The following is a 27,134-nucleotide window of genomic DNA, read 5'->3' as shown; positions in this document are numbered from 1 at the left end:
GATTTTTGGCATTATGGGAGTTCCAGAGGAGAAGACACAGAGAAAGCTAAAAACTTTCCAAGCCTTGGGATAGATACAGGCATCCATATCTATGAAGCTCAAAGTTGCCAAATTGATTGAATCCAAAGAGGAATTCTCCCAGGAACATTATAATCAGACTGTCAAAAGTCAAAGACAAACAGAAAACTTTAAAAGCAGCAAAAGAGTCAAGTCACACATAAGGGAGTCCCCATTTGACTACCAGTGGATGTCTCAGGAGAAATCTTATAGGCCAACAGCCAGTGGAATGCTATATTCAAAGTACTGAAAGAAAAAAAAAAACTGACAACCAAGAATACTATATCCCCACAGCTGTCTTTCTAGAAAGGAAGGAGAAAGGTTTTCATAGACAAGCAAAAGCTAGGGGAATTCATTACCACTAGGCCTGTCTTACAAGAAATACTAAAACGAGTTCCTCAAGTGGAAACAAAAGGATAATAATTACTATCATGAATACATATGAAAGTATAAAACTTCTCAGTAGAGGTAAACATATAAACAAATCTAGAATACTCCAACACTGTAGTGATGGTGTGTAAATCATACATATTTCTAGTATGAAGGTTAAAAGTCAAAACAGTGAAAATTAACTAAAGTGATAATAAATTGTCAAGGAATACACAATATTAGAAGATGTAAATTTTGAGATTAAAAACATAAATAGGGGTAAGGTAAATGGCCAAAGTTCTTGTATGTGGCAGAAATTAAACTGTTATCAGCATACAATAGTAGTTTATAAGATGTTTTATCTAAACCTCATAGTAACTATACACACACGCACAAAAAAAAATCCCTACATCATATATACAAACAATAAAGAGAAAGAAATCAAAGTACAGCAATACAGAAAATGCTCAAATCACAAAGGACAACAAGAGAGGAAAAAAGAAATAAAGAAAAAAACAACCAGGAAACAAGTAACAAAAGGTAATAGTAAGTCCTTACCTATCTCTAATAACTTTGAATGTAAATGGATTAAATTCTCTAATACAAAAGACATAGAGAGGATGATTGGATTAAAAAAAAAAAACAGATCCAGCTACATGCTGCCTACAAGAGACATATATAAGCTTTAAGAAGACATATAAGCTGAAAGTAAAATGATAGAAGATATTCCACATAAATGGTAATCAAAAAAGAGCAGGGGTAGCTATACTTATATCTGATAAAATAGGCTTCAAGTCAAAAACTGTCGAAAGAGAAAAAGAAGTTTATTATTAAATGATAAAGGGGTCAATTCATCAAGAGGATATGACCACAGTAAATATTTATACACCCAACATAGGAGCATCTAAATATATAAAGCAAGAATTAATGGATATGAAGGGAGAAATAGATAGCAATGCAATAACAGTAATGAAGTTCAAGACCCACTTTTACTAATGAAAAGATCAGGCCAGGTGCAGTGGCTCATGCCTGTAATTCCAACATTTCAGGAAGCCAAGGCGGGAGGATCGCTTGAGGCCAGGAGCTTAAGAGCAGCGTGGGCAACATAGTGATACCTTGTCTCTACAAAAATATTTTTTAAGTTAGCCAGGTATGGTAGCATGTGCCTGTAGTTCCAGCTACTCAGGAGGCTGAGGCAGAAGGATTGCTTGAGCCCAGGAGCTCAAGTCTGCAATGAACTATGATCCCACCACTGCACTCCAGCCTGAGTGATAGACAGAGACTCTGTCTCTAAAAATTTTTTCTGAGTGAATAAATCAACCAGACAGAAAATGAATGAAAAAACACTGAACTCAAATTGCACTTTGACTATCTGTCCCTCAAACAGAGAAATAACAATATTGCATAATCTCACTTATATATGAAATCTAAATTTTTTTAAAAAGTCAAACAGAGAGAGAGAGAGAAAAATACTGGTTATTGGGGACAGGACAAAGGAAGAAATGGGGAGATGTAGGTCAGCAGATACAAAGTAGCAGATATTTAGATAAAAAGTCTAGAGATCTAATGTACACATGAGGATAATAGGTAATGAAATTATGGGATTTACGCCATTGTAGGTAAGTATGGATTTTTTTTTAAATAAAAGAGAAAATAAAGTTATTCCTATTACTAGTATCAGATTAGCATAAATCGATAAAAGAGTGAGAGTTATTGATATATCAGCAAAATGAAAATAAAAAATTTAAAATTTGATCAATTTGAGAAAATAAAGCCCAATTTAAAAGACAGATACAAGGAATTTCCTTGCAACAAATTAATTTCCTTTATTTCCTTAAATATGAATTGAGTACTTACTCAATAATAATATAGGCAGATCCTTCTAATGAGTTAATATTCTGTGTTGCCTTAGACAGAGTCAAATGTGGGGACCAGAACATACCGTATAGACCAACGTCAATGATTTTCTACCATCCCACCTCATCCCTTTTACCCACTGGAAAAAAAACATGTAGGAAAAGAAGCAAAACAGTAAAACTTAGGCTAACCAAACCAATTTCCTATTGTGTCTATCTCCTAGATCAAATAGAGAATTATTTGTACAGAGTCACACAGGAGGGAAATGAAGAAGATTATCTTGAGTGTGACTAGAGATTTTTGAGTTAGAGATATAGCTGCTCTCCACTGACCATTTATCTCCTTGGCTTTTACAACATCCAAATAAAGCTGCAGTGATTCATTTTGGGGGGACTTCGGAAGCAGGACTTCAAACAGTAGGTGGCCACCTAGCAGAAAGTCCTAAAGGGGCATGACACCAGCAGCAAGCTTTGGAATGGACCTCGTGGTCACAGCAAAACAGGGTCACATCGTTTGGAAGAAGCTTCCTAACACCTTGGTGCTGAGGACAGAATTCCTTAGGGAGTCCCAGTGGACCCTGGAAACGCCTGCCATACAAAGACTTGGTGTTCAAGGTAATCTCCTATCCTTGAAGACCTTCAGAGGATTTATTACTGCCAGAGCAGACAGTCTAACTATGATGGCTCCTGGAAGAAGACACAGTACCAGGAAAGCACATATGAGTCCAGGTTCAGGATTTGGAAATCCAAGAGAAAGTCCTACTCTGCGCTGAAAAAACAGTTATGCCCAGAGAAAGAGACTATGATGATGACAGCTGTAAGGATGATGACAACACCACAAGGGCCAGAGGACCATGCAGGGTCCTTCTAAAGAGTCTAGCATGGTGAACACCTGGTTAGTGAAGGAATTAAAATTCATGAGAACAGATGAGGAGAGACAATGATGAAAGAAAAGAGGGGAAAGGCAGGAAGGAAAAGAGGGGAAAGGCAGGAAAGAGAAGGCAAGAAGCTCAGAAAACAGGTATGAATTATAAAAATAGAGATTTAAAAAATGAAGAAGATTTTAAAAATCAAGTAGACTATTATGGTATTCTCTCTTCCCAACCTTATGAAGTAAAAAGAAATGTGAATGTGTGAGACAACTTAAGAAAAAGAGAGAATACTAAATCTTTTTTCAGGTATCATGATAAAACTATGGTTTTCTAAACCAAGGTGAAACATATCACAACTCCCGAAGTAATAACACAACATTCAATAAGACAATTCAATACTCAACTAGAAACTGCAGGTCATTCAAATAAGCTCTTGAGAGCAATGATTACTTTATTACCAATTAAGCACATCCAATAGACTTTCCAATTGTAATTTTTTAAAGCTAGCTTTTTAATAGCAGTAACATAATGTTATTTCAAAAACGTTTTGAAAATAATGTTTTGTAATTTACAAAACATGTTCACACACATTAATTTAATCATTTAACAAGCTATTTTAAGCAACACATATTTATTGCCAGGAAATATTTCATATGACCTAGTCAATAGTATGAATTCAGAAGAGAAAGCAGGTGCATATCAATAAGGTTTCCAATGTTGCAATTGTTTTCCCTTTTATCTAAACAAATAATTTTTTAAAAACTGTATGTGCACGGTGTCTTACAGTTCCAGATACATTTTTAACATTTCTTAGAATGGGATATATTTGTGGCTGTTTTCCTGGGTGGGATTGGCTTCCTGGTAGAGTTTGGGTTCATGGTACCAAAACAAATTCAGGAGTTCTTTTATGTTTGAGGTGTACAAGAAAAATCTCAGCTTTGCTTTCACTTTCTCATCCTACAAGGAACAGGAGTTACTGAGATGCACAAGGAGAATCCCCTATGTCTAGGGCAGTGGCAGTCTTCTCTTTTAACTCTATAACTGCCAGTGATGCAGGACACACAGGCTTGGCCTGTGCCCCTGGCCCACCCACATCACCCAGTGTTTGGTTATTCCATTTAGATTTCGTACCTATGGGGCAGAGCAATGCAATAATTCTTCCACCAACTCACCATAAGGAAGCAACCTTTCAGTCAAATTGTCAGCCAAACTGCAACTGCTTCCTCAACCAGCCTGCTCTCCTGCTCCCAATGCAGGTAATCCTGTTTCACTGACCAGGTCCCCGGAACAGAATCTATAAGCAGCACCCCCTCCACTAGACCCGTTCTCTTGTATCTTTCAGCCAGTTTGGGTACCTTAACCACACAGGAGAGGCTTTTCAAAAAAATGCCCTAACTACTGGAAGAGAACTTGAAAACCTATTACTTCCAAGAGCCAACTTTCCAACCAGGACCCCTAAGCCTGACTCAAGCTCTAGAGACTTCCCCGCCCTCCCCTTACCTGACTTGCACATTTACACTCACCTGTTGTTTATGCTGCCACCAATTTCCCCCCAGTTCATTACCAACCTCTGTGAAAACAAACCAGGTTTGAGCTTCCTTGTACCCTAGAGCTAGTCCTCAGAATATTAACTCAATGCTCTATAAAGTACGAGTGCTCAATAATTTGTTTTCAGCTAATAGTAGACTGACAGTCATCCCTCAGAAAAATGTCAAGCCATCCAACTTTACTGAGGAGCCAATAAAAGATCTAGATCTTATATGGCTGATTTATGGAGCTTTGTTGGTTTTGCTTGAGACAATGCATAATGGGATGAAAGTGTCCTGAAGAAGGATTCCATGACTTCCCACCTGTGGGACTTTAGACCAGTTATCTCACCTCTCAGTCCCTATCTTCCCAACTACAAAATTAGAATAATATAAAACCAGTCCTATGTACTTCATACAATTGTATGGAAGTTAGAGATAGAAAAATATAGGCCAGATATGGTAGCTCACCCCTGTAATCTTATCTCTTTGGGAGGCCAAGGTAGGAGGATTGCTTGACACCAGGAGTTGGAGACCAGCCTGAGCAACACCCTTTCTCTACAAAAATTAAAAAAAAAAAAAAATAGACAGGCATAGTGGTGCACACCTTCAGTCCCAGCTGCTCAGGAGGCTGAGGTATGAGGATTGTTGAGCCCAGGAATTTGAGGCCAGCCTGGGAAATATAGTGGAACTCTGTCTCTACGAAAAAAAATTGTTAAAATTAGTCAAGCATGGTGGCACATGCCTGTAATCCCAGCTACTTGTGACACCGAGGCAGGAGGATTACTTTAGCCTGGGAGGTCAAGGCTGCAGTGAGCCATGATCATACCACTGTACTTCTGCCATGGTGACAGAGTGAGACCCTGCCTCAAAACAAAAAAAAAAAAGAAAGAAAGAAAATATAGGTAAAAGCATTTCATCAGATATACACAATAATTTTAAATGTATTTACCATAATAGGAGATGACCTGAAGAAGTATATTCGAATATATTTTAATTCTCTATATACTGAAACTTGCATGGATAAATCACCATTTATTTTAAATAAGGGAAAGAAATTATACTTCATCATTTGTTCAGAAAAAATATTTATTGAGCATCTCCTAATGTCTTCTAACGTGCAAATCATTTTTCCCACATGAGATATTTACTTGACTAGATGATTTCAGATCATCCAAAATTAAGGAGGGAAAAAAAATGACTAAAAGTCCCATTCAGCTACTAAGATTTCTGTTTTTGTTTTTCATCACTTAATAGATTTTAAAAATGCACTACTAGCCCTTTAGGAATATTTTATTTTGTTCCAGGCCAGAACAGTCCTATAGAAATCTTTTATTTCCTTCTAAGCATTTGAAGTCTTATTTCCTTCCAGGCATTATGCCTGCTATTTTAGGGGTTGCTACCACAGTGCTGTGGCTGTTAAAGCTTAGACAAAGCAGAATTGGCATGAATAACAGAGAAGCAAAAATGCCACAATATATAACCTATTGTGTACCTTGATTTTTCTATAAAAGTTTAACATAGGACAAAGTTTACCTTAATATGAATTACTGCCTTAATAATACATATTTAAATCAATACACATAAGGCTAGACAAATTTCTTCAGAAATATTAATTTATTCAAATACATTTCCTGTGTCCCTCATCTATGCCAAATACTGCACTAGATACAGAGGATACAACTGTGAATAAGAAATATACATTTGCTGCCATCTAATGAGAGCTTCAGTGAGATACACAGTCATTTTCAATAGTCTGTGTTAAATGTGCCTTGACGGGGTAGTACCACAGGGCCATAGCACAGAAATGGCGAAAGCTTCCTGAAAGGAGGCTTCCAGTCAAACAGAAATATCAACACATCCATAACTTCTTAGGAATCATTACTCTGAACACAGCCTTTATTTTTTCCACACAGGTAGTTCAGGCGCTAAGCCATCTGTGGATTGAGGCAGTCTGCTCTACCTCCAGAGTTAACAGAGAATAGCAGAGAAGGGAGGGTGAGGAGCACAGGCATTGAAGCCAGAGTGCCTGAGTTGACATCTTCACTCTACTTTGTTTGCGCTCTGTAAATCCAGACAAGTTTTTAAATCTCTTTTTGTGTCAGTTTTCTCATCTGCAAAATGGGGATAGTAATAATACCTATCTCAAAAGATTAAAGGAATTAATATATGTAAAGCACTGAGAACAAGAACTGACACATAGCGCGCACTGGCTGATCTTACTATTTTGATGGCAAGAGTTTACTGTGATTGAGGTCATCCCTTATTGTGCAAGGGGTAGCAGCTCACTAAATCCACGTAGGGCAAAGGAACTGCCCACAGGTTAAAAGTGCCTTCTATAATTGTGCATCAGAATAGTCCTGAGTTATTCCATCCTTCTGCTGTGCTCTTTTTTTCCTTCTGGATCAGAAATCAGAAAGTGCTTGCATTTCTTCACATCTCTAAGAGGCTTTGTAAAACCTAAGACTAGGCTTTTCCCACTCAACCAGTAAAAGACTCCTCCATTTAGCAAACAAGCTTCCAACTCAATTAACTGCCTTCCTCTTTCTCTATTGGTCCCTTTATTATCAATTAAGCCTGAAGTTGTAAAACTTTATCAGCCACAGGCAAACTGTTTCTTAAAGTAGGATCTTTTTTTTTAATCCTTTGATAAGTTTTCAATCACAATTTGAAAATTTTTTTTCAAGGGAGCTACATAATTCGTTCAACAAAAATTCTATTTTTTTTTTGTTATCTCCAAAAAGATGATGACATCAAACCAAGAGAATTCACATCTCTCTTTATAGACTGAGCATGGAAGATTATTTTTAAATTATACTGCCGGTTCTCACTTTTCATACCAAAATGTGACTATATAGACTATATAGACTAAGAGCAAGTATGCTAACACTACAGAATGGTTGGGAATTAAATAATAATTAGAGAACTAGAAATATCAAACTTTAGAGGAACAAAAAGGATACATACATGCCAACAACTACATTGCACAAATGCAATGAGTATTCATGAGGGCTTATTTTGACAAAGACTCACTGTAAACTCAAATGAGAGTTAGGCATATCAGTTTAATGGGTTATCAGAGGGCCCCAAAAGTCCAAAGCATTTTTTTTTTTTTTGTAGAATACTCTATCATGCATTTAAACAAAGATTAGTGTAAATAACTATATAAAGTATTTTACCTCATATTGTTAGTTTCCCAGGCCTTTTGACAGAGTTAGATTGCCATAGTTTGCCTATTTGAGAAGGCAAATGGTGTACCATTTTCAAACCAGTGTGAACTTAAGGTAACTATACTGAGATTGAACTTCATAATAACATTATCTCATGGTCCACATTTGAAGAATCGGTAAATGAGAAACACTATTAAGCATACACTCTGAATAATTCCCACAATAGGCTCTCTTAACTAGAACTAAAATGGACTTGCATGAAGGAAAAAAAAAATATGCCCAATCTAGGATATCGTTTAATCCTATCCCCTCTTTATTCTAGTACAGTAAATACATGAAAGAATCCTGAAATGAGAGATGGAGAACATAGAGTTGTGGAAATTACTTCAACCACTATACGACCAGGAGGAAACTGGATCATTCTTCAGCTTCCCCAAGCCCTTTTCCTGCCATTTTTATTAAGGCTACTCCTACACTGCATTAAAAAGATACAAAAGAAAAGTAGTTCCCACAAAGAAAACTCAAAGATCTTTTGGGGAGCCAAATATACGCAAAAAATATCTGATTAAGGGTGAGTGTCACAACAGAAGTACAAACAAAGTATTGTGGAAGGAAGAAAAGACTAATTCTGAAGTTGTAAAACTTTATCAGCCACAGGCAAACTGTTTCTTAAAGTAGGATCTTTTTTCTTAATCCTTTGATAAGTTTTCAATCACAATTTGAAAATAAATTTCTATAGCAGCTTTTTGAGAGGAAAACTATATTTAAGCTGGGCCTTGACTGATGGGCAAGACTTACTAGATATGGGGGATGAGAAGGTTCTTATTGTAAGTGCTGACAGATCAGGTGAGCTGACCACAAGCAGCAAAAGAATTCATCAGAAGACAAAGTCTTCAAAATAGTCTGAAGTCTAATGCCAAAGGAACTGTCTGCAAGTAATAGGTGGCCAGAAATCCCCCAGAGCATATAGACCAAAGGTCAAAAAGTTTGTCCAGAAAATCAAAGAATCAAAGGAGCTGACTCAAAAGGAAATATGAACGGCAAATATCCATTAGAGTTTAGGGTAGTGTTTTTCAAGCTGTGGTCACAATATCAACTTAGTGAATAATGACTGGCATTATTGTTCCAAGATTGGAGAGAAGGAAAAGGAAGAGAAGAAAAGGAAAAAAGTGGAGGGAAGAGGGGGAAAAAGGCGAGGGAAAGAAAGAAGAAAGAGTAAATTACACACAGAGTAATTATATTTTGGAAAACTTTTCAGTTTCTGCCTGTGTGAAGTAAGGAAAGACGGGATGGAGAGAGGGAGGGAGGGAGGGAAGGAGGAAGGAAGGAAGGAAGGAAAGAAGGAAGGAAGGAAGGAAGGAAGGAAGGAAGGAAGGAAGGAAGGAAGGAAGGAAGGAAAATAAATTCCTCATTCAGAGGGCCCTGCAAGGCCAGTATCTTGGCACTGGATTAGAATGCAGCTCAGCCCACTCAATATATTCAGATCATTTGTTTGGATCCAAGTGTTCTTGGGTCATGAATAATAAGCTTGAAAATCTCATTGCACTAAGCAGGATGTTCTCATTAAATACTTAGAAAGACACAGCCTGATGACTTTGTAATGCAAGTAAAGTTTAACAGAATCAGTTCTAAAGTTTGTAGCAATGCAATACAGGTTAAACCTGACTCCTTTGGCCTATACACTGTTCACGTTCCTTTTTTTTTTTTCTTTTTTTTTTTGAGATAGGGTCTCACTCTTTTCACCCAGGCTGGAGTGCGTTGGCAGGATCTTGGCTCATTACAACCTCCACCTCCCAAGCACAAGTGATCCTCCCATTTCAAGCTCTCAAGGAGCTGGGACCACAGGCACATACCACCATGCCCAGCTAAATTTTTTTGTATTTTTGGGGAGACATGGGGTTTTGCCATGTCACCCAGGCTGCTCTGGAACTCCTAAGCTCAAGTGATGCACTGGCCTCAGCCTGCCAAAGTGCTGGGATTACAGGCGTGAGACACCACACCCAGCCAGCCATGTTCTTAATAGACAGACAGATGTCAAATAATCTTAATATAAAAAGAGAATAGGTTGGGAAAGCATAAAGATCTACATTTAATGCAATAAAAATAGATCATATTACACCAAGAAGCAAACAGTTTAAAGTGACAGAATATCTCCTCTCATTTACATGGGTCCTATATTTTTTCCCCCAAAATATTTTCATCTAAAACAACCGTGCCTACATAGAATTGATTTAAAAGCTGAAGAAAAGACTACCCAAGATCACAGAGCTAGTTAAGGATGGGGCCAAAAGAAGAAGCTAAGTCTTCTGAAGTTTAATTTATTGACATTTTCGTAACTCCATGATTTAGTAAATTATTAAGAATAAGTCTTCCATTTTCAGGAATAACAACTTCATAAATATACACAAATACATGTGTAGCTAGCGTGTAGTTGGTATACAGACAAGCTACAGAGCTTGAAAAAGGCACATGCCCAGAATTTGGAAATAAAGCTAAAAATAATCAAATTCTCTACAATAAGATGCAAACATATAAACATTAATTAGATTAGATTAGCTAAAAGAAAAGCTAGCAGTGTGTTGTTGTTTAGACTAGTGCCTCTCTAAAAACAAAGCCTGATGTTTAAAATACAACTTATCAAAATAAACCAAATTATCAAAAAATGTTGCTAGTCACCATACATGCAGATATTCTGATACTGAACAAGGAGAATTAGGTTGATAACACATTTTCAATGTTTATGTAGAACTGTTTAAGTGAGCCGAGATTGCACCATTGCACTCCAGCCTGGGCAACAGTGCGAGACTCTGTCTCCAAAAAAAAAAAAAAGAGAGAGAGAGAGACATACCTGATTGTTTTTTGGCTTGCAATTTTTTTGTTGTTGTTCATTGAAATGGAGCTGGGATGCTTTTCTAGGCTTTACTGTTTCAGAGAAACATCCTATAAATCTATTCAATCTTCAATCCCCTTTATCTAGTTCTAAACTCTCAAAGCAATCTTTCAATTACTAGTTTGGCTCCCCATGGCCTTTAATTCCCAAAGGGGCTATCTTGAGTATCTGACATGAATATTCCAGGTTACAACAATAAATACACAAAAAAACTGAAGGCCTATAATGTAAACTAATAATCTGAAATTACCCAGTTTATTAAATTTATTTAAATACAAATCATCTTACGCTACAATGTACTGCTTGTTTTATATCACTTACTAAACTGAAAATTATATAAATGTACTATGTATATACAGCAAGCTATTGCAAGCACTTGATATATGTTTTTGCATAAACGAATGAAATGAATGAATGAGCGAATTTAGAAGATCAAGTTCTTGAGACAGCAATAATATTAACTCAGAAAACCCAGTTAATACATCAGTGACAAACCTCTGCAATGATGATAATGCTGATGCTTACTTGATGTGTTCCCTCATAGTTTACAAGTACTTCCATATACCAATGCATGAGATCCTTGTAAGCAATCCTATGAAATGAGAATGCAAATATTATTGCTCCTTGTATGGGGAAACCAAAAGCCAGAGAGGTCCAGGACTTATTGAGACCACTAGGTTAGTAATGGTAAAAGCAGGAATTAAGCACATGCTTTGATTCCAAGGCAGGGTATTCTGTGCTCAAGGTCAGGCGGCCTATCAGCAAAGGTGGTGACATAGTGCCACAGCATGTTAAGCTCGAGTTATGTAAATACTTCTCGCCCAAGATCAGGACTGGCCCTAACGTCTGAGGCATAGTCGAACCCAAAGATGGGAGTCATATGGCTTTAGCTATAGGGAGAAGAAGGATTCAGAAACAGGAATCTAGCAGGGCTAACACTTTGTGTTAGATCAGATCTCTGGAAGACACCATTGGGATGGAAAAGGAACCAGACAAGAAGAAAATAAGAATTGATGAGAGGCATGGAAAGAAAATCAGGAGAGATGAGTATCAGGGAAGCAGAAGGAATTTGGAGATGAGTGGCCATGGTATCAGTCATGGAGGATATGAACTGAGAAGTGGCCACTGGGATTGGTGACTAGAAATTACCGCTAACCTATTAAAAGAGCCCTTTTGGTTAGAGAGGTAAAAATGAAGACAATTTGCTGGGCAACAGAGCTAAATGAGAAAATTCTAAGTTACACCAAAAAACAGGGAAATCTAGGTACGTTTCACAAGTTTTATAACAGCTTAAAACAAACACAGTCAACTCTTTCTACCTCCTAAGAACTCTCGCCCAATCCGGAAGATAAGACTGAAGCTAAAAGGTAGATACAGTAGAAGAGTAGGGACATAGAATTTCTTGCTGTTGCTGCTGTTAATTCTGTTCTTTCACCTGTTAAAGAGGGAAAAGTAGCTGTTACTGCTCCTCAGAAAGCACACCAGTCTGGAGGCTAAAAAACATACATCTGCCAGCTTGCAAGAAGGCTCAATGCTGACATTGTTTTTCAGACATAAGATTCCACCAGGATGCCATTAACCTTACACTACAAGCCAAAGCAGTAATCCCATTTAACAGAAGAGAAAGGCAAAGAACAGAAAGGCTAAGTAATTGCTAAAGCAGAGAAAGTGACTGACAGATCAGATTTCCGTTTCACTCCTAGTCCTCTCTGCTGATTAGATCTACTCTAACTGCCTTTATAAATGTTTCAATGAATCTTATCTTAATGCATTGGATTAGCAAGACCAACTCCCCAATGATAATGCAAAATAACCCTGAAATGTTTCATGCCTCACTCATGAGTCAGAAATTGAACTTTCATTCTCCATTTGGACTGTGATGATCTTGATCTTTCACCTCTAGCAAAAATCTCATAGCTATACTTTGAAAGTTAGTAATGAGTGCTTCATTTGCTTTCCAAGCAGATAGAAAACCTTTTTTAAATACACTCAGACTTCCATGACCTTCATCTATGACTTAAAGACTTCACCACATGCAATAATTTTCTTTGCTAAGGAGACATTCTTAAATTATCTTTGAAGGGATTTGAGCACCAGCCCCATTGATGAAAGTAAACACACACACACACACACACACACACACACTTGTTATCTTTCTTCTATACCCCAAATCAAAATGTTTCTTTAAAATGTATTTGGAATTCAGCATGACTATCAAAGTTCTAAAATCCTTCAACCCGCTAAGTGAAATATAATAAAAATGCCAGCTAAATATGCTTGCATTAAAAGAAGCACATTGTCTTAATACTACACTAGGCAAGACCATAGCCTAACGCTGCAAGTAGCAAACACAGTCTAGATCCCTAACCTGAAGTTTTGGCTGTCCCACACAGCTGGGTGGAGCTGACCTCACTTGTGGTGCATTTTGGTTTTTTCTACATTAAAATGGAAAACAATAATTTAATGATGAGGGTCATCTAGGCAAAACTATTCCACTATGCTTTGCCTATTTTTGTGAGATTTATAACATGAAGTAGAGATTTGGAATACTGTAATATCACGTTAAACGTAAGCTTCTCAAAGTCAGGCACTGGATTGTCATGTCTCAGAACACAATACTCTAAAGCATGGTGCCGTGGCATACTGAGTACTTTCGAGCTGAGACAGACAAGGGGGCCTCAAAAGCAAGATGGTCTCCCTAACCTTCTCCTGCCCTCCTGTCTCCTGTCCCTCTTTCTCTTGTCCCTGAGTGGATCATAGAAACTAGAATTCCTCTTCCCCTAGGTGGATCATAGAAAGCAGAAAGGTCACTCAGATTTCCTCCCTTCTCCCCTGAAGATCCTCATGTGACAGGTGTCCTTTCTCACACTCAGGGGGAAAGCAAGTCTTACAGAGACACAGAAAAGAATCTGAAAAACCTGGCCTTGTTAAGTGGCCCCAGTCTATTACCATTAGAGCATACCCCTTTTTTTTCCAACCATGTTTCTCCCCAACTATCCACTTATTTCATTAGACAGCATAAAAATATAGTTTTCCCTGGCTCTTTGGGTCTATATTTCTGAAATTACCCATGTCACCTAAAACTTTGGGCAAATAAATTTGTTGTGCTTTTCTCTTGTTAATGTGTCATTTGTCATAGGGATGTCAGCTATGACCCTTGTTATGGGTGAGCAAAAGATTACTTTTTCTCCCCTGTAAGATCTTACCATCCTTATTATTCTCTATGGTAGAAAACAGTATCTTAAAGTTGATGCTTAACAACTGGTTGAATACTGTATTCTATTTCTAAAGCTGGATTGTGGACATAGAAGTGCATATTGTGCTTTAAATTGTGTATATGTGTTTTACACACTTTTTGTAGCTATGATAGGTTTCATAATTTTTAAAAGAAGGAGATTCTTGAGGCCCATCCACTAAACATTCTAATTCAATATGTCTAGGATGGATTTGATATAAAGAATTTAAGTTTACTTTCCTAATCTTTCAGGTAATGCCAGTGCAAGTGATCCGTGAAATCCATTTTAAGAAACAAACAATCAAAGAAGCACAAATAAACATAAATAACATACCTATAGTCAGTACACTGCTACTAGTGGTAAAGGTGCCTATTTTCATGGTTTGAATTGCCAGGCTTGGTTTTAAACACAGATAACCTAGAGTTTAAATATTACTCCCAGATCTGACTAAAGACTCCTTTCTAACTTGCCCTGACTTTTATCTATTACAACTCTTAATGCTTTTTTCTTTTTTCCTTCAGATATTTGAAGGCAGACATTCCTTAATTATATTTCTCTTCTACTTGTTTAATACGTAGGCTCTCAAAATTTTGCAAAGCTATATAGCTTTGCAACTTTACTTGGATGTTAAGGTTTCATACTCACTTCACATTTTTAGGCAATGGCTTTTAGCTGAATTTTTCCTTTTCTCAGCATGCAAAAGAAGCAATATTGAGATAAAAGAAGATAATGCCTCTTTCCCAAACCCTACCTTTCTTGCTTTTTCACTAAACACCAGTATAAACGATAGAAAAATGAAACAGTTTTACAACAATACTATGAAAATCACGTAACTCCCTCTCCAAACATGGGGAATAATTTTCTAGTTTCTTAATTTTTTTTTCTTTTATAAAGGAATCCACATGATAGTTATTGTAAGGCAGAAGTAACTTGAATTTAAATACAATGATTCTCTTAGCAAGTCTCATCAGGTTTAAAACCTTTGTAAGGCTTTTGGAGGGAAAAAAATCAAATAAAAATTTTATCACAGAATCTTGTATTTGGAACAGAAATTTCAACTAAACAAATATATATAGTTTTAAACAAAGAATAAGTGTTTATCTTTCGCCTCCCATGTCAGAATAATATATAAAACATTCTGATCCATCTTATTTTTGGCAATAAAATTAGGATTAACCAACTCTTATTACTTTTTTCTTGTTTTGTTTTGGTTTTTTTTTGAGATGGAGTCTTGCTCTGTCACCCAGGCTGGAGTGCAATGGTGCAATCTTGGCTCACTGCAACCTCTGCATCACGAGTTCAAGCAATTCTTCTGCCTTAGCCTCCCGAGTAGCTGGGATTATAGGCGTATGCCACCAAGCCTGGCTAATTTTTCTATTTTTAGCAGAGACGAGGTTTCCCCATGTTGACCAGGCAAGTCTTGAACTTCTGACCTCAGGTGATCCCCCCACTGCCTGGGCCTCCCAAAATGCTGGGATTACAGACAGGAGCCACGGCCCCCGGCCTTATTACTTTTTCTATTACTTAAAAAAGAACTACAACTACATGCACACACATATACACACAGCCACAATCACCACCAGCTGGACCATGTCAAAGCATACTCTACAATTTTGCAGTTTTGAAAACTTGTGTTTAAAATATTCAAATGAATAAATAACAATCACAAATAAGAAGCTGACCATGTTTCTAATATTTAAATAAAAATAGCTTAAAATGTAAAAGCCACAAAAGAAGATTGTCAGTCAGCTTTACCACTAAACTGTATCATTTGTTTACCTGAGAAATATACTGGCATTTCAGTGTATATACACTGCTATGCACATACATTGAGTCCCTTCTGCTGCTAAAAGTTATTATAAATTCTAGTTGGCTCACTGAAACAAAAATAACCTAAGTTATAAGAACAGACTTTTTTTTTAACTAACAAAAAGCAATAAAGTTACTTCTTACCAAAGTACAACCCATGATAAAATCTTTTGGTAACCAACAATTTTACTGAAAGTCATTTAAAATGAAAAGTGTGTAAGTAGCAGAAACAAATTTCCTCCTATGTTCTATAACAACTTCGCAAAATGAAAATAATCATTTCAAATGACACCATTACAACTGCGTACATCCCTAAATCATTAAAAACAAATATGCTATACAACCATACACTTTATTTTGTACATGAGAGCACATATTAAACATGTATATATTACATATAAATATGTAAATATACATGAGCATCAACTAAATGTGAAAAAGGTGATAACACAAAATCCTGAAGGAAAACATTTTCCTACTTGACATAAACATCATCAAGAACATTTTGCAAGGACAATGCAACATGGAAATATGCCACAGCAATTCTATTGCTATGTTAAAACCCATGTCAGTACAGAGCTGCTACATGCAAGGCAGAGCAGAGAATCACAGAAAAGCAGAATCAGGGCCTTCATCAAATACTAGGTGACAGTGAGCCCAGCTTGTGGACCTTTTCATTACACACACCAACAAAGTCACTGTCCATCCTTAGATTACATTCTTTCCAATATATTATACAGAAGATCAGTCTTCTTTCACATTTACTGCAACAAAAGTCTATATTCACTTATCTAGTAACATTATTTTAGGAAAGCATTAAACTTTTCTATTACCTTTTCTTGCAGATCATTTTCTCCTACAATCTGGTGAAAATATGAAATAGTCTACTCATTTCATATCAGAAGATAGGACCAAACTAGACTCTGCAAACTTCATTTCTGAAGCTTGATATTCAAGATTTATGAAAAATTATATCTTATACCCTGGTCTACAGAAATGCTTGATAATCATGAAACTACACTATATAAACATTTAAAGAAATAGACTAACACTTTTAGAAAATAAAGGAGATATTTCTAAATTCCACATTATTAACGTGGAACATTAATGTAAACAATTTATCTATTGAGGGAATAAACATGTAAGTAGACTTTAGAAGAATCTAATGCTATGTTACTGTCAAGGATATGGATGAAATGTGAACTTTGGCCAAAAGTTGAGAACAAAAAGGTTTTTAGTCTCTAAAATCAATATAGCCTGCACACCTCTTAAGGGAATCACCATTAGACAAATCACATTTATCTCTAATCACAATAGAAAGAAAACCACAGAGCATACTAGTCTAAAACTCCTATACCTCCTCTATCTCACTAATTACATGGCAAATAGTAAAAACTACCTGACATAATGAAATCTTTGGTTAAATCCAGCTATCTGCTAATTTCATTCCCACACTAAGAAGCTAAATGTAGCTTTGAGAAAACACACAACCACAATGCCTGGCTTCACTTTCAATGCATGTCTACGCATCTCAGCTGGCTCCTCAGTCCAGCCTAGCTGTCCTGCCATACCCTCAAGTTAACTCACTTTCCTCATCTAGATGGCAATTGCACACCTTCTCCTCCCTTTTGAAACATCAATACTACCTACCTCATTTTCACTCTCAGTTGTTGACCTTGCTTCCAACCTCACTAAGAAAATAAAAACCATTAAAAAGATCAAGTATACCCCTTCTGCCCAGCTACACACATCCATATCCACACACTCTGCCTTCACTTCTGTTATTATAAATAAACAGCCCAAGGTCCACTGACAGTCATACAACTCAATACCATTCTTTCTCATTTGATCAAATATATTACTCCAGCATACACACTCTCTCTTACATCAACAGTTTCCTCTCTAGTGTAGCATTCTCATCATGGTACATACATGCTGTTATTTCTACATCAAAAAAATTTCTACCCCACATCCCCTCTAAATACAACCTCATTTCCCTTTTCCCTTTCATCACAGAGAACCTCAAAACAGTTGACTCTACTTCTATCTCTAATTCTGCTCTTCCCACTTTTTTCTTGAGCCCACTCCAAATAAGCTTTTATTTCAATGCTCCACCAAAACCACTCTGGTCAGGCTGCCAATTACTCCATGTAGCATGATTCAGTGGCTAATCTTCAGAATTTACCTTACACAACTTATATCAGCATTATTTTACACAGTGAACCAGACACTCCTCCTCAAACACTTTTTCACATGACTTTCAGGACACCTGGCTTCCCTGACACAATGCTCCCCTGTTTTTCCTGTTCTCATTACTGCTGCTTTCTCTGTTGTCTTTGTTGGTTATTCCTCATTCCCTTGATCTCTTAATGTTGGAGTGATCCAGGGCTCAGTCCTTGAACCTCTTCGGTTTTATATCTATGCTCTCTCCCCAAAAAATCTCATCCAATTTTGGCTTTAAATACATTTATCCACTGATGATTCCCTAATTTATATCTCTAGTTTAGACCACTTCCTAAACTACTAATTCTAATATCTCTAATTCTTCATTAGTATTTCCACTTGGATATATAATAGACATCTTAGTACATCAAAAAACCAAACTCTTGATCTTTACTTATATAGCTGACATTACAAGTATTCACTAAAGTCAGTTCCCTTCTCCTTCAGCACACATAAATGACAACACATGAACACATGGTAAGGCCTTATGACTTATTCTGGCCAATTTAATGTGAGCAAAGTGCCATGTATCACTGTCAACCTGGGCAGTGAAAAACCTATTTATGGTTCTCCAATCTTACTCTCTGCTGTGGCAAGTGAAAATGTTGTGTGTTCCATCCAGGGGGTAGACCTACAAGACAGTAGAGCCTCCAATCAATCTGGCATCTTTGGGGATGGCAAAAGACCTTCCCATTGACCCACATGGGACATGTACCACGAACAAGAAATAAATGTATATTTTTAACCACTGAGATTTTGGAGTTCTTAGTGATCCCAGAATAGCCTAGCCTCTGTAGGCTAATACTCCCCAAACCTGTTCTCACATAACAACAGCAACCTCATCCTTTCAGTTGCTCGACCAAAAACCTTAAAGTCCTTCTTTTTCCCTCTTTTTCTCTCACACCCCACATCTAATTCATCAGCATATCCTGTACCAAATACACCCAGAATCCAATCACCTTTACTGTCTCCACTACCATCCTGTTCTTCAAAAGACACTGGTGAAAAATAATAAGACAAGTCACAGACTAGGAAAAAAATATTGACAAAGCAAATATCTGATGAAAGAGATATATCCAGAATATATAGAACTCTTAATGCTCATCAATAAGTAAACAAACCACCCAATTTTTTAAAAAATGAGCAAGAGAGTTAATAGACATTTCACTAAAGAAGACATATGAATAGCAAATCAACACATGAAAAGATACTCAATATCACTGGGAATACAAATTAAATTAGAACCACAATGAGACATCATTACACCATATTAGAATGGCAAAAATTAAAAAGACTGAAAATACAGTACCAAACGTTGACTAGGATGTAGAACACTGGAACTCTCATTCGCTACTGGTTGGAATGTAAAACTGTATGACCACTTTAAAAAATAGTTTGGTAATTTATTTAAAAGTTAAACATACATATGTAGTAAAAGAAGAGTGCTTGTATATTGAGAGAAATGGTCTACATCAGAAGCTATTTATAGGAGGCTTATAACTATTTATAGGTGATTCTTCCTTGATTAAAAGGTACTAAAACTTACACCTACCAGATGATATACCCATTCCACTCCTAGGTATTTCCAAGGAAATGGGGGTATGTTACATATAAACTTAAGATTTCTACAGGAATTCTCATAGCCAAAAATTAGAAACTGCCCAAATTTCCATCAACAGGTGAATGGATAAACAATTTGTAGCATATCTATACAAAATACTCCTCAGCAAAAAAGGTACTGAATTATTAATGAATACAACATAGATGAATTACAAAATATGTACGCTTAGTAAAAGAAGCTAGAAAAGATTTTTTTAAAAAAGAGCACAAACTGTTTAATTTCATCGCATAAAACTCTAAAAAACGCAAACTAATCTACAGTGACAGAGAGCAGATCAGTGGTTGCCTGGGGAAGAGCGGTGTTGAGAAGGGCAGAAGGAAGGAATGTCAATGGGACTCAGGAAACTCTTTGAGGGTGTATATATGGATATGGATATGTTCACTATCTTCATTGTGTTGGTGGTTTCACAAGTATACACATATGTCAAAGGATTGAACTGTTTATGTTTATACAGTTTGTTATATGTCAATGATACTTCCATACACCTGTTTTCAATATAGCAGGTACTCAATAATTTTGGAAAACAGAAATTGGGTGAAAATGAAAATCAATGTTGAAAGCAGAATCCTAAGAATGAACTGAAGTGGAAACCCATTATCTTCCCTCTTTCAATAGCATCTTTTTTCTGAATGAGAGAATATAAGTAGAAAAGGAGAAATAAGCTATGACAAATGAATGTCCCTCGGTATAAAGTCATAGGACCTTTCAACCAGGGAAGAACCCCCTATAAGTAGCTTCTGCATTGGACAATTGCTACCCCAATATACAAATACAATTATTGGGCCATAGTCCCCTAGCAGTTGAATAATCTCTTTGAATTCATCTAATAAACCTAGCCTAATTTCTTCTTTTTATATCATCTTCACTTGTCATTAAACATACTGAACTTTTCCCCATCAATTTAGTTTGTTAACAGGTTTTTTGGAAATAAGGAATAGCCATACTGGATGTCCTCAGGCTGTGAATCTTGGATGAAAAATGCCTTTCCCAGGTCTTCTCTGTCCTTGGTCTCCCAATTTCCACTGAGGTAGAAGACAAATCACTATCTCTATTTCACTCATTTCCCTTGCTCTTCTCTTTGAAATCCTAAATTCCATCCATCATGATCAATTTTAGCATCATGCTAGTATGTGAGTACACCTCCTTCTTTCACAAGCTGTTATGGCTAGGAGTTTTCTGCAACATCAACCCTTCATGTTCAAAACTATGGTACAATTTTGAAATAAAAGCACAGCATGCACTTATGTTTAAATAAGGTAGCCCCATGACTCACCTCATTTCCACCAACTGCCTTGGTCAAAATCACTGCAGAAGACACAGGCGGAGGCATGCAACCTACTGTCTGCAAACTGAAAAATAAAAGAAAATCCAACTATAAATAATTTTTTAAGTCATAGACAGCTGTCACCACATTCATTCTAAAATAGCAAGGCTGAGCAAATGAAAATAAGGGCGTATTTACTGATGCACATGCCCTGTTGAATTTAGACAAGTCTGCACAAGGCAATACGGCTTACAAGGTGCTGCAAATGTATGGGTTCTCATCTCTTATGCTATTCCACAGGCTTGAGTGAGTCTATTTTAAGCTATTTAATCTCTTATTACACAATTCAAAAAGCAGTCAAGGTATAGTGAGTGCAGTCATTGAAAGATAACCAAAATAGCTAATCATTTGGTAAGTGTATGTAGTCTTAGGTTATTTTTAGGTAAAGTGAAAAATATTTTCCCTACATTTTGTTTGTAGGAAGTCTCTAAATCTTCAAAACCACTTCCAAAGTTCAAAATACTTGACAAGACACAAGCTTGTATCTTTGGATTTCTTTCTATAGAAGAGTAGTTTTCAAACCTTCATCTCATAAAAGACATTTTAATGTTGTAATAACATTACAGAAACAGGCATGACACAATCATATACTTCTTGCATTCAGACTCTGTAGTAAATTCTAGTATCTATTCTCAATTTGGTTTTTATTAAATTAAGTGCACACACCCAAGATCATGACAGGTCTATTTTCTTAGTTTAGGACAGAAAATAAATTGCATAACAAGCAAATGAAACTATGAGTAATAAACTTAAGTACTATAAATTTTTTTAATTACTCAAAATTCACATAGAATGTATCTTCTGGGGAGAACAGGTATCTGGCCTAAGTGGAAAGTTCATACAGGGCATAGAGGACACAGAGTATCTGACTTAGACTTTGAATGGGTATGATTAAAGGTTATAGTTGACCATTTAACAACATGGATTTGAACTGTGAGGGCCCCACTTATACAAGAATTTCTTCTGCCTCTGCTACGACTGAGACAGCAAGACTTCTTCCTCTTCTTCAGCCTACTCAATGTGAAGATGACAAAAATGAAGGCCTATATAATGATCCATTTCTACTTAATGAATAGTAAATATACTTTTTTCTTCCTTATAATTTTCTTCATATGTTTCTTTTCTATAGCTTAATTGTAAGAATATGTAATACATGTAATATATAAAGTATATGTTAATTGACTCTTTATATTATAGGTAAGGCTTCCAGTCAATGGTTAGGCTACTAGTAGTTAAGTTTTTGGGGAGTCAAAAGTTATATGTGGATTTTCAACTGCATGGGGGTTGGCACCTCTAAGTTTCACAGTGTTCAAGGGTCAACTATATTTTTATTCATTTTTGTAAGAATATATTATCTAAAATGTATGCAATAGATTTACATTAGGTCCGAAATACAAAAAATAATGTTTAAACTCATTTTGATTGAAGCATAAGAAAACTGGAATTTCCAGTTATGAATTCCCAATTTCTAAGTCTTCCTTAGAGTCTACTATCATCGTCACTAATACTGAGCATTTACCATTTGTAGTAGACACTATTCTAAACACTTTACATACTATCTCATTTATTCCTCAAAAGTTATGTTTAAGATAAGTTGTTATTATTATTCCCATTTTACAGAAAACTGAAGTGAAGAAAGAAGTTAAGTAACTTTCCAAACTCACAAAGCCACCTATCTGGGGTAAAACTTTTATGGGTCAAAGACTTATCTAGGCCTCCCACCTCAGCCTCTCTGCCTTCTGTCTCCCCTACCCCCAATACTAGGACAGATCCTCTCAAGCATTTTCAGTCTTTCTAGCTTTTTCATCCCTCCTCTTCCGGCCCCTTCCCTTCTATGTGCAAAAAAGCAGAATTCTCGTAGCTTTAAAAAGACAAGAATTTTGCTTGAACCCAGGAGGCGGAGGTTGCAGTGAGCCAAGATCGCGCCACTGCACTCCAGCTGGGCAGCAGAGCGAGATGCCATCTCGAAAATAAATAAATAAAAGACAAAATTTGCCAACTATATACTGAATACACATATCTTCTATGGGTAAAGTCCAACAGGAAAGAATTTTTAAAAAGAAATAAAAACATTGTTCCTGCCTTCAAGGAGGCAGAAGAGTCAATGCACAAATGTAGATAACTAATAGCAAAATGAGTGAAATGAGTGGTGCTGCCTCCTCAAGATACAACCCCACTTTTCTCATTGTGACTCACTTTTGACCTTTAAAGACTGCCTGCTTCCATGGCCCCATGGACCATTCTCTCTTTACTTCTCCGAAAGGAGACTTCTTCCCCCTCTAATAGTAATAATAACCTTAAAGTAACCAGTAATCTCCAAATCACCAAATCTGGTATCTTTTTCCTCATATTCATTCTGCTTACCTTCTTCTCAGGGCACTCTAATATTTTCATGGTTACTGTTGTAGTTCATTCAAATTTAGCTTCTGTCTTTTAAACCAGTCATTCTGGTGGTTTTTTTTTTTTAGCCCTAACTATAATTCCCAAATTTGTAGCTGCCTATGACTGCCACTTTAAACTAAGCACGTCTAATGTTGTATTTATATATTTGTTTTCCAAATTTATTGAGGTATAATTGACAAGCAAATATTATAAAAATTTATGGCATACAACATGATGTTTTGACATAGGTATACACTGCGAAATTATTACCACAATCAAACTAATTAACATATACATCTACTCTCTTGTCAATTTTCTAGTATACGTTACTAACTACAGTCACCATGCTATACAAGAGATCTCCAGAATGAATTCATATATTTTCTAAAAAATAAACTTCCCCTCTGAATTCACATATACTTTTGGTCAATGGGACCAGTTTTTTTCCCTAATGATCTAGTTGGAAACTTTGAAGTTATATGTGACTCCACTTGCTCCTCAAAAATCAATCTGTGGCTGGGCACGGTGGCTCACACCTTTAATCCCAGCACTTTGGGAGGCCGAGGCGGGCAGATCATGAGGTGAAGAGATTGAAACCATCCTGGTCAACAGGGTGAAACCCTGTCTCTACTAAAAATACAAAAATTAGCCGGGCATGGTGGCAGGCACCTGTAATCCCAGCTACTCAGGAGGCTAAGGCAGGAGAATCACTTGAATCCAGGAGGCAGAGGTTGCAGTGAACCGAGATCACGCCACTGCACTCCAGCCTGGCAACAGAGTCAGACTCTGTCTCAAAAAAAAAAAATCAATCTGTCACAACTAACTTTCCAGTTTCCTCCATGACTACTGCCACCATCATCCCCGTCCAGATGCTTCTCAGCCAATCTGGACACTTACAAAAGGCCTGTTCAATGTTCCCTCTACCTCACTCTGTCCCTTTACTATGCAAGGTAAGGAGTATGTGCTCAGAATATCTTTATTTCAACAACTTAAACATGATTCTGTAACCCCTTCAAGTTAATATACTAAGTATGTACTTTCAAATTAGGGAGGAGAAGGGAAAAAACACTAAGCCAGGAAGAGCTTTCTCTAAGTGAATTACAGTAAGTGTATATTCCTTTAAGTTCAACATCTTGAAGTCAGAATTGTTTGTTTTATTTAGCATATTGAGATTGCAAGCTGTCCAATTAATCTTCCTTCATAGCCACTTTTAAACATGTTGTTATTTGCTTGCTTAGCATTTTCAACAGCTCTCTCTCCATCATCTATAGCTTCAAATGCAAACTCCTCAGCCCAGTAATTCAGGCCTTCTGCAAGCCAACGCTATGGAAACATTTTATCTTTGTATCTCATTAATGCCTCATTTTTGAAATCTCTAAGAGTACCCAACCTTTGCTGAACTGCTTATTCTTTAACTGATTACACCACTCATCTGAAAAATCATATGGTGTCGCATTTTGGTGATTACTAGGAGGTGTATATATATATATATATACACATATATATATATTCTATATAACCAACTAGGTTGGAAGTTCCCAGAAGACAAAAAAAATGAGTAAATATCTTTGTATTCCTTGAGTGGCCTACACATGGTAGATATTCAGTAGCTATTGGTTATTCATATGCATAATACATTGTTGCTCTAAAATGATGTCATCATATTTATATGGCATTTTACACTTTTTGGTGAAATTTGATGGCCATTCTCTCAAACTAAATCTGGCCAAAATGGCACTCTTGATTTCCACCATGCCTCCTAATCTAGTTTTCCCCTCTTAAGTAAAGGATGCTACCAATTACCCAGTGGTTCATACCTAAAACCTTGGTTCCTCTGTCCTCCTTCTATATCCTCCTCATCCATCACCAATGAAAGCTCTACTGTAAAATCTATCTGGCACACATTCATTTCTCTCTATTGAACTGCTACCTCACCACTACTCTCTGAGTTGATTTCTCTCAGGCCCCTCTACTATCTCTTTTCCACATAGCAATCAGAAGAATCATTTGTAAACATAAATCAGACCACATCACTCCCTCATTCCAATCCCTCCAATAGCTTCCTATAGCACTCAGAATAAAATTCGAATGCTGTCCCATGGCCGATAAGGCTCTACAAAGCGCACTCCTGCCTACTTTTCTACTGCTAGGAGATGGTATTTTTCCTCTACATCACCAGACTCTGGCCTTCCTGGCTGCTTTACTGACTGGAAAACACAACAGGCTTGACCCTGCCCTAGAGCCTTTGTACATTCTGTTTCCTTTCCCTAGAACATTCTGCCCCCAGAACTCTGAAATCTAAATTAATTACCAGCCTGCCCACCCAACCACTTTCACATTATCTCACTGTTTTGTTCTTTTCACATCATTTATCTCTATCTTGCTCATCTACTTACTTGTTTATTGATACCACACCCCCTGAGACTCCCCAACATGCAAAACTAATGGGCATTTCACTGTTGTTTCTCCAATATTTATGGTAACTCCTGAAACAAAGTAGAAGCTAAATAAATAACTAGAATCAATGAATAAGTAATTTCAATTGATATCCCCAACATCATTGGTAAATAAGCAGTAAAAGTATGATTATCCTCCTTTCTAGATAGGGAAATTGACATTAAAAACTATTTAAAAACTTTGCTCAAAGTCACATAGTATGTTAGGGATATGGTCAGAATTCAATCTTCAGGCTCTAAGCTCAACTATTATATCAAACATAAAACAATGAAAAGGTAACGTTTGTCCCATATATAGGTATTTTTTTCTTTCTTATACATTTCTAAAACACACCTTATACTCCGCTATTTTCTAATTAATTGACATCCAATTGACTGGCATACAGATCTTACATCTACTAGTCCTTCTCATTTTTTTTCCAAGACCACTCTTTAAAATTCTCAGAAAAGTGCTCATCCTAAAACCTCAGGATGAAGCATGAGGGTGTATCTTAAGATTCTGTTAATTATTTGATGAACTTCCTTGATGAAATACTATTGTTTTAAAGGAAAACAAAGATGTGTTTTTATTTCCTTTTAAGATAGCACACATAAGCCCTTTTGTATATAGTTGCCACAGAAACAATAATGTCTCTAGCGATGCCCCATTAAAAGTGGACCCACTTTTAAAGATTTAAACATACCCTTTTAAAAGCCATTCGTTGATGGGTGTGATTGATAAAAGCTGAAGAAAAAGCCATATTGTTGCTGGGAAGAATGCAAGTGTAAAGATCTGAATAAAAAGATGCAGTTTTAGATGCACCAAAGCACTGGTCAGCTCCTGGAAAAAATTAAGGAAACAAAATAAACAAAGGTAAGAAAACTATTCCTGAAAGGAGATCGTTACTAAAATGAACATCACATGAGTTAGTTTTTAATTTCGAGTTTTTTTCATAGCTAAAATTTTTATCTATAAGTAAATACACATGAAACAATGCAAGAGAAAAAAGTTACTTACGAAGGCTATAAAGTATTTTTGTTTAAAATTTCTAATTTTTTTTTTTTTTTTTTTTGAGACAAGAGTTTTCCTCGTCGCCCAGGCTAGAGTGCAGTGGCGAGATCTTGGCTCACTGCAACCTCCATCCCCCAGGTTCAAGGAATTCTCCCCCCTCAGCCTCCTGAGTAGTTTGGACTACAGGTGCCCGCCACCACCACGCCCCCCTAATTTTTGTAATTTTAGTAGGACGGGGTTTCACCATGTTGGGCAGGATGGTCTCGATCTCCTGACCTCATGATTCGCCACCCTTGGCCTCTCAAATTGCTGGAATTACAGGCATGAGCTACCAACCGTGCCCGGCCTAAAA

General features: G+C 36.7%; 1 protein-coding gene across 3 annotated transcripts in view; it reads right to left on the bottom strand.

The window, feature by feature from the left end:
• Positions 1-27,134, bottom strand: part of SLC10A7 (solute carrier family 10, member 7) — a 263,021-nt gene that overhangs the window by 224,361 nt on the left and 11,526 nt on the right. For all 3 annotated transcript variants that reach the window (XM_011956821.1, XM_011956826.1, XM_011956833.1), the window contains exons 3-4: positions 26,475-26,611; positions 20,903-20,978 (exon numbers count right to left, since the gene is read on the bottom strand). In XM_011956821.1, coding sequence (XP_011812211.1) covers positions 20,903-20,978; positions 26,475-26,611 — 213 coding nt within the window. The remainder of the gene's footprint in view (positions 1-20,902; positions 20,979-26,474; positions 26,612-27,134) is intronic.

The sequence above is a fragment of the Colobus angolensis genome, unplaced genomic scaffold (genome assembly GCF_000951035.1).
Source record: "Colobus angolensis palliatus isolate OR3802 unplaced genomic scaffold, Cang.pa_1.0 Scaffold111, whole genome shotgun sequence".
Lineage (NCBI taxonomy): Eukaryota > Metazoa > Chordata > Mammalia > Primates > Cercopithecidae > Colobus > Colobus angolensis.
The sequence above is the reverse complement of the archived record's forward strand: the minus strand, read 5'-3'. Positions and strand labels throughout refer to the sequence as shown.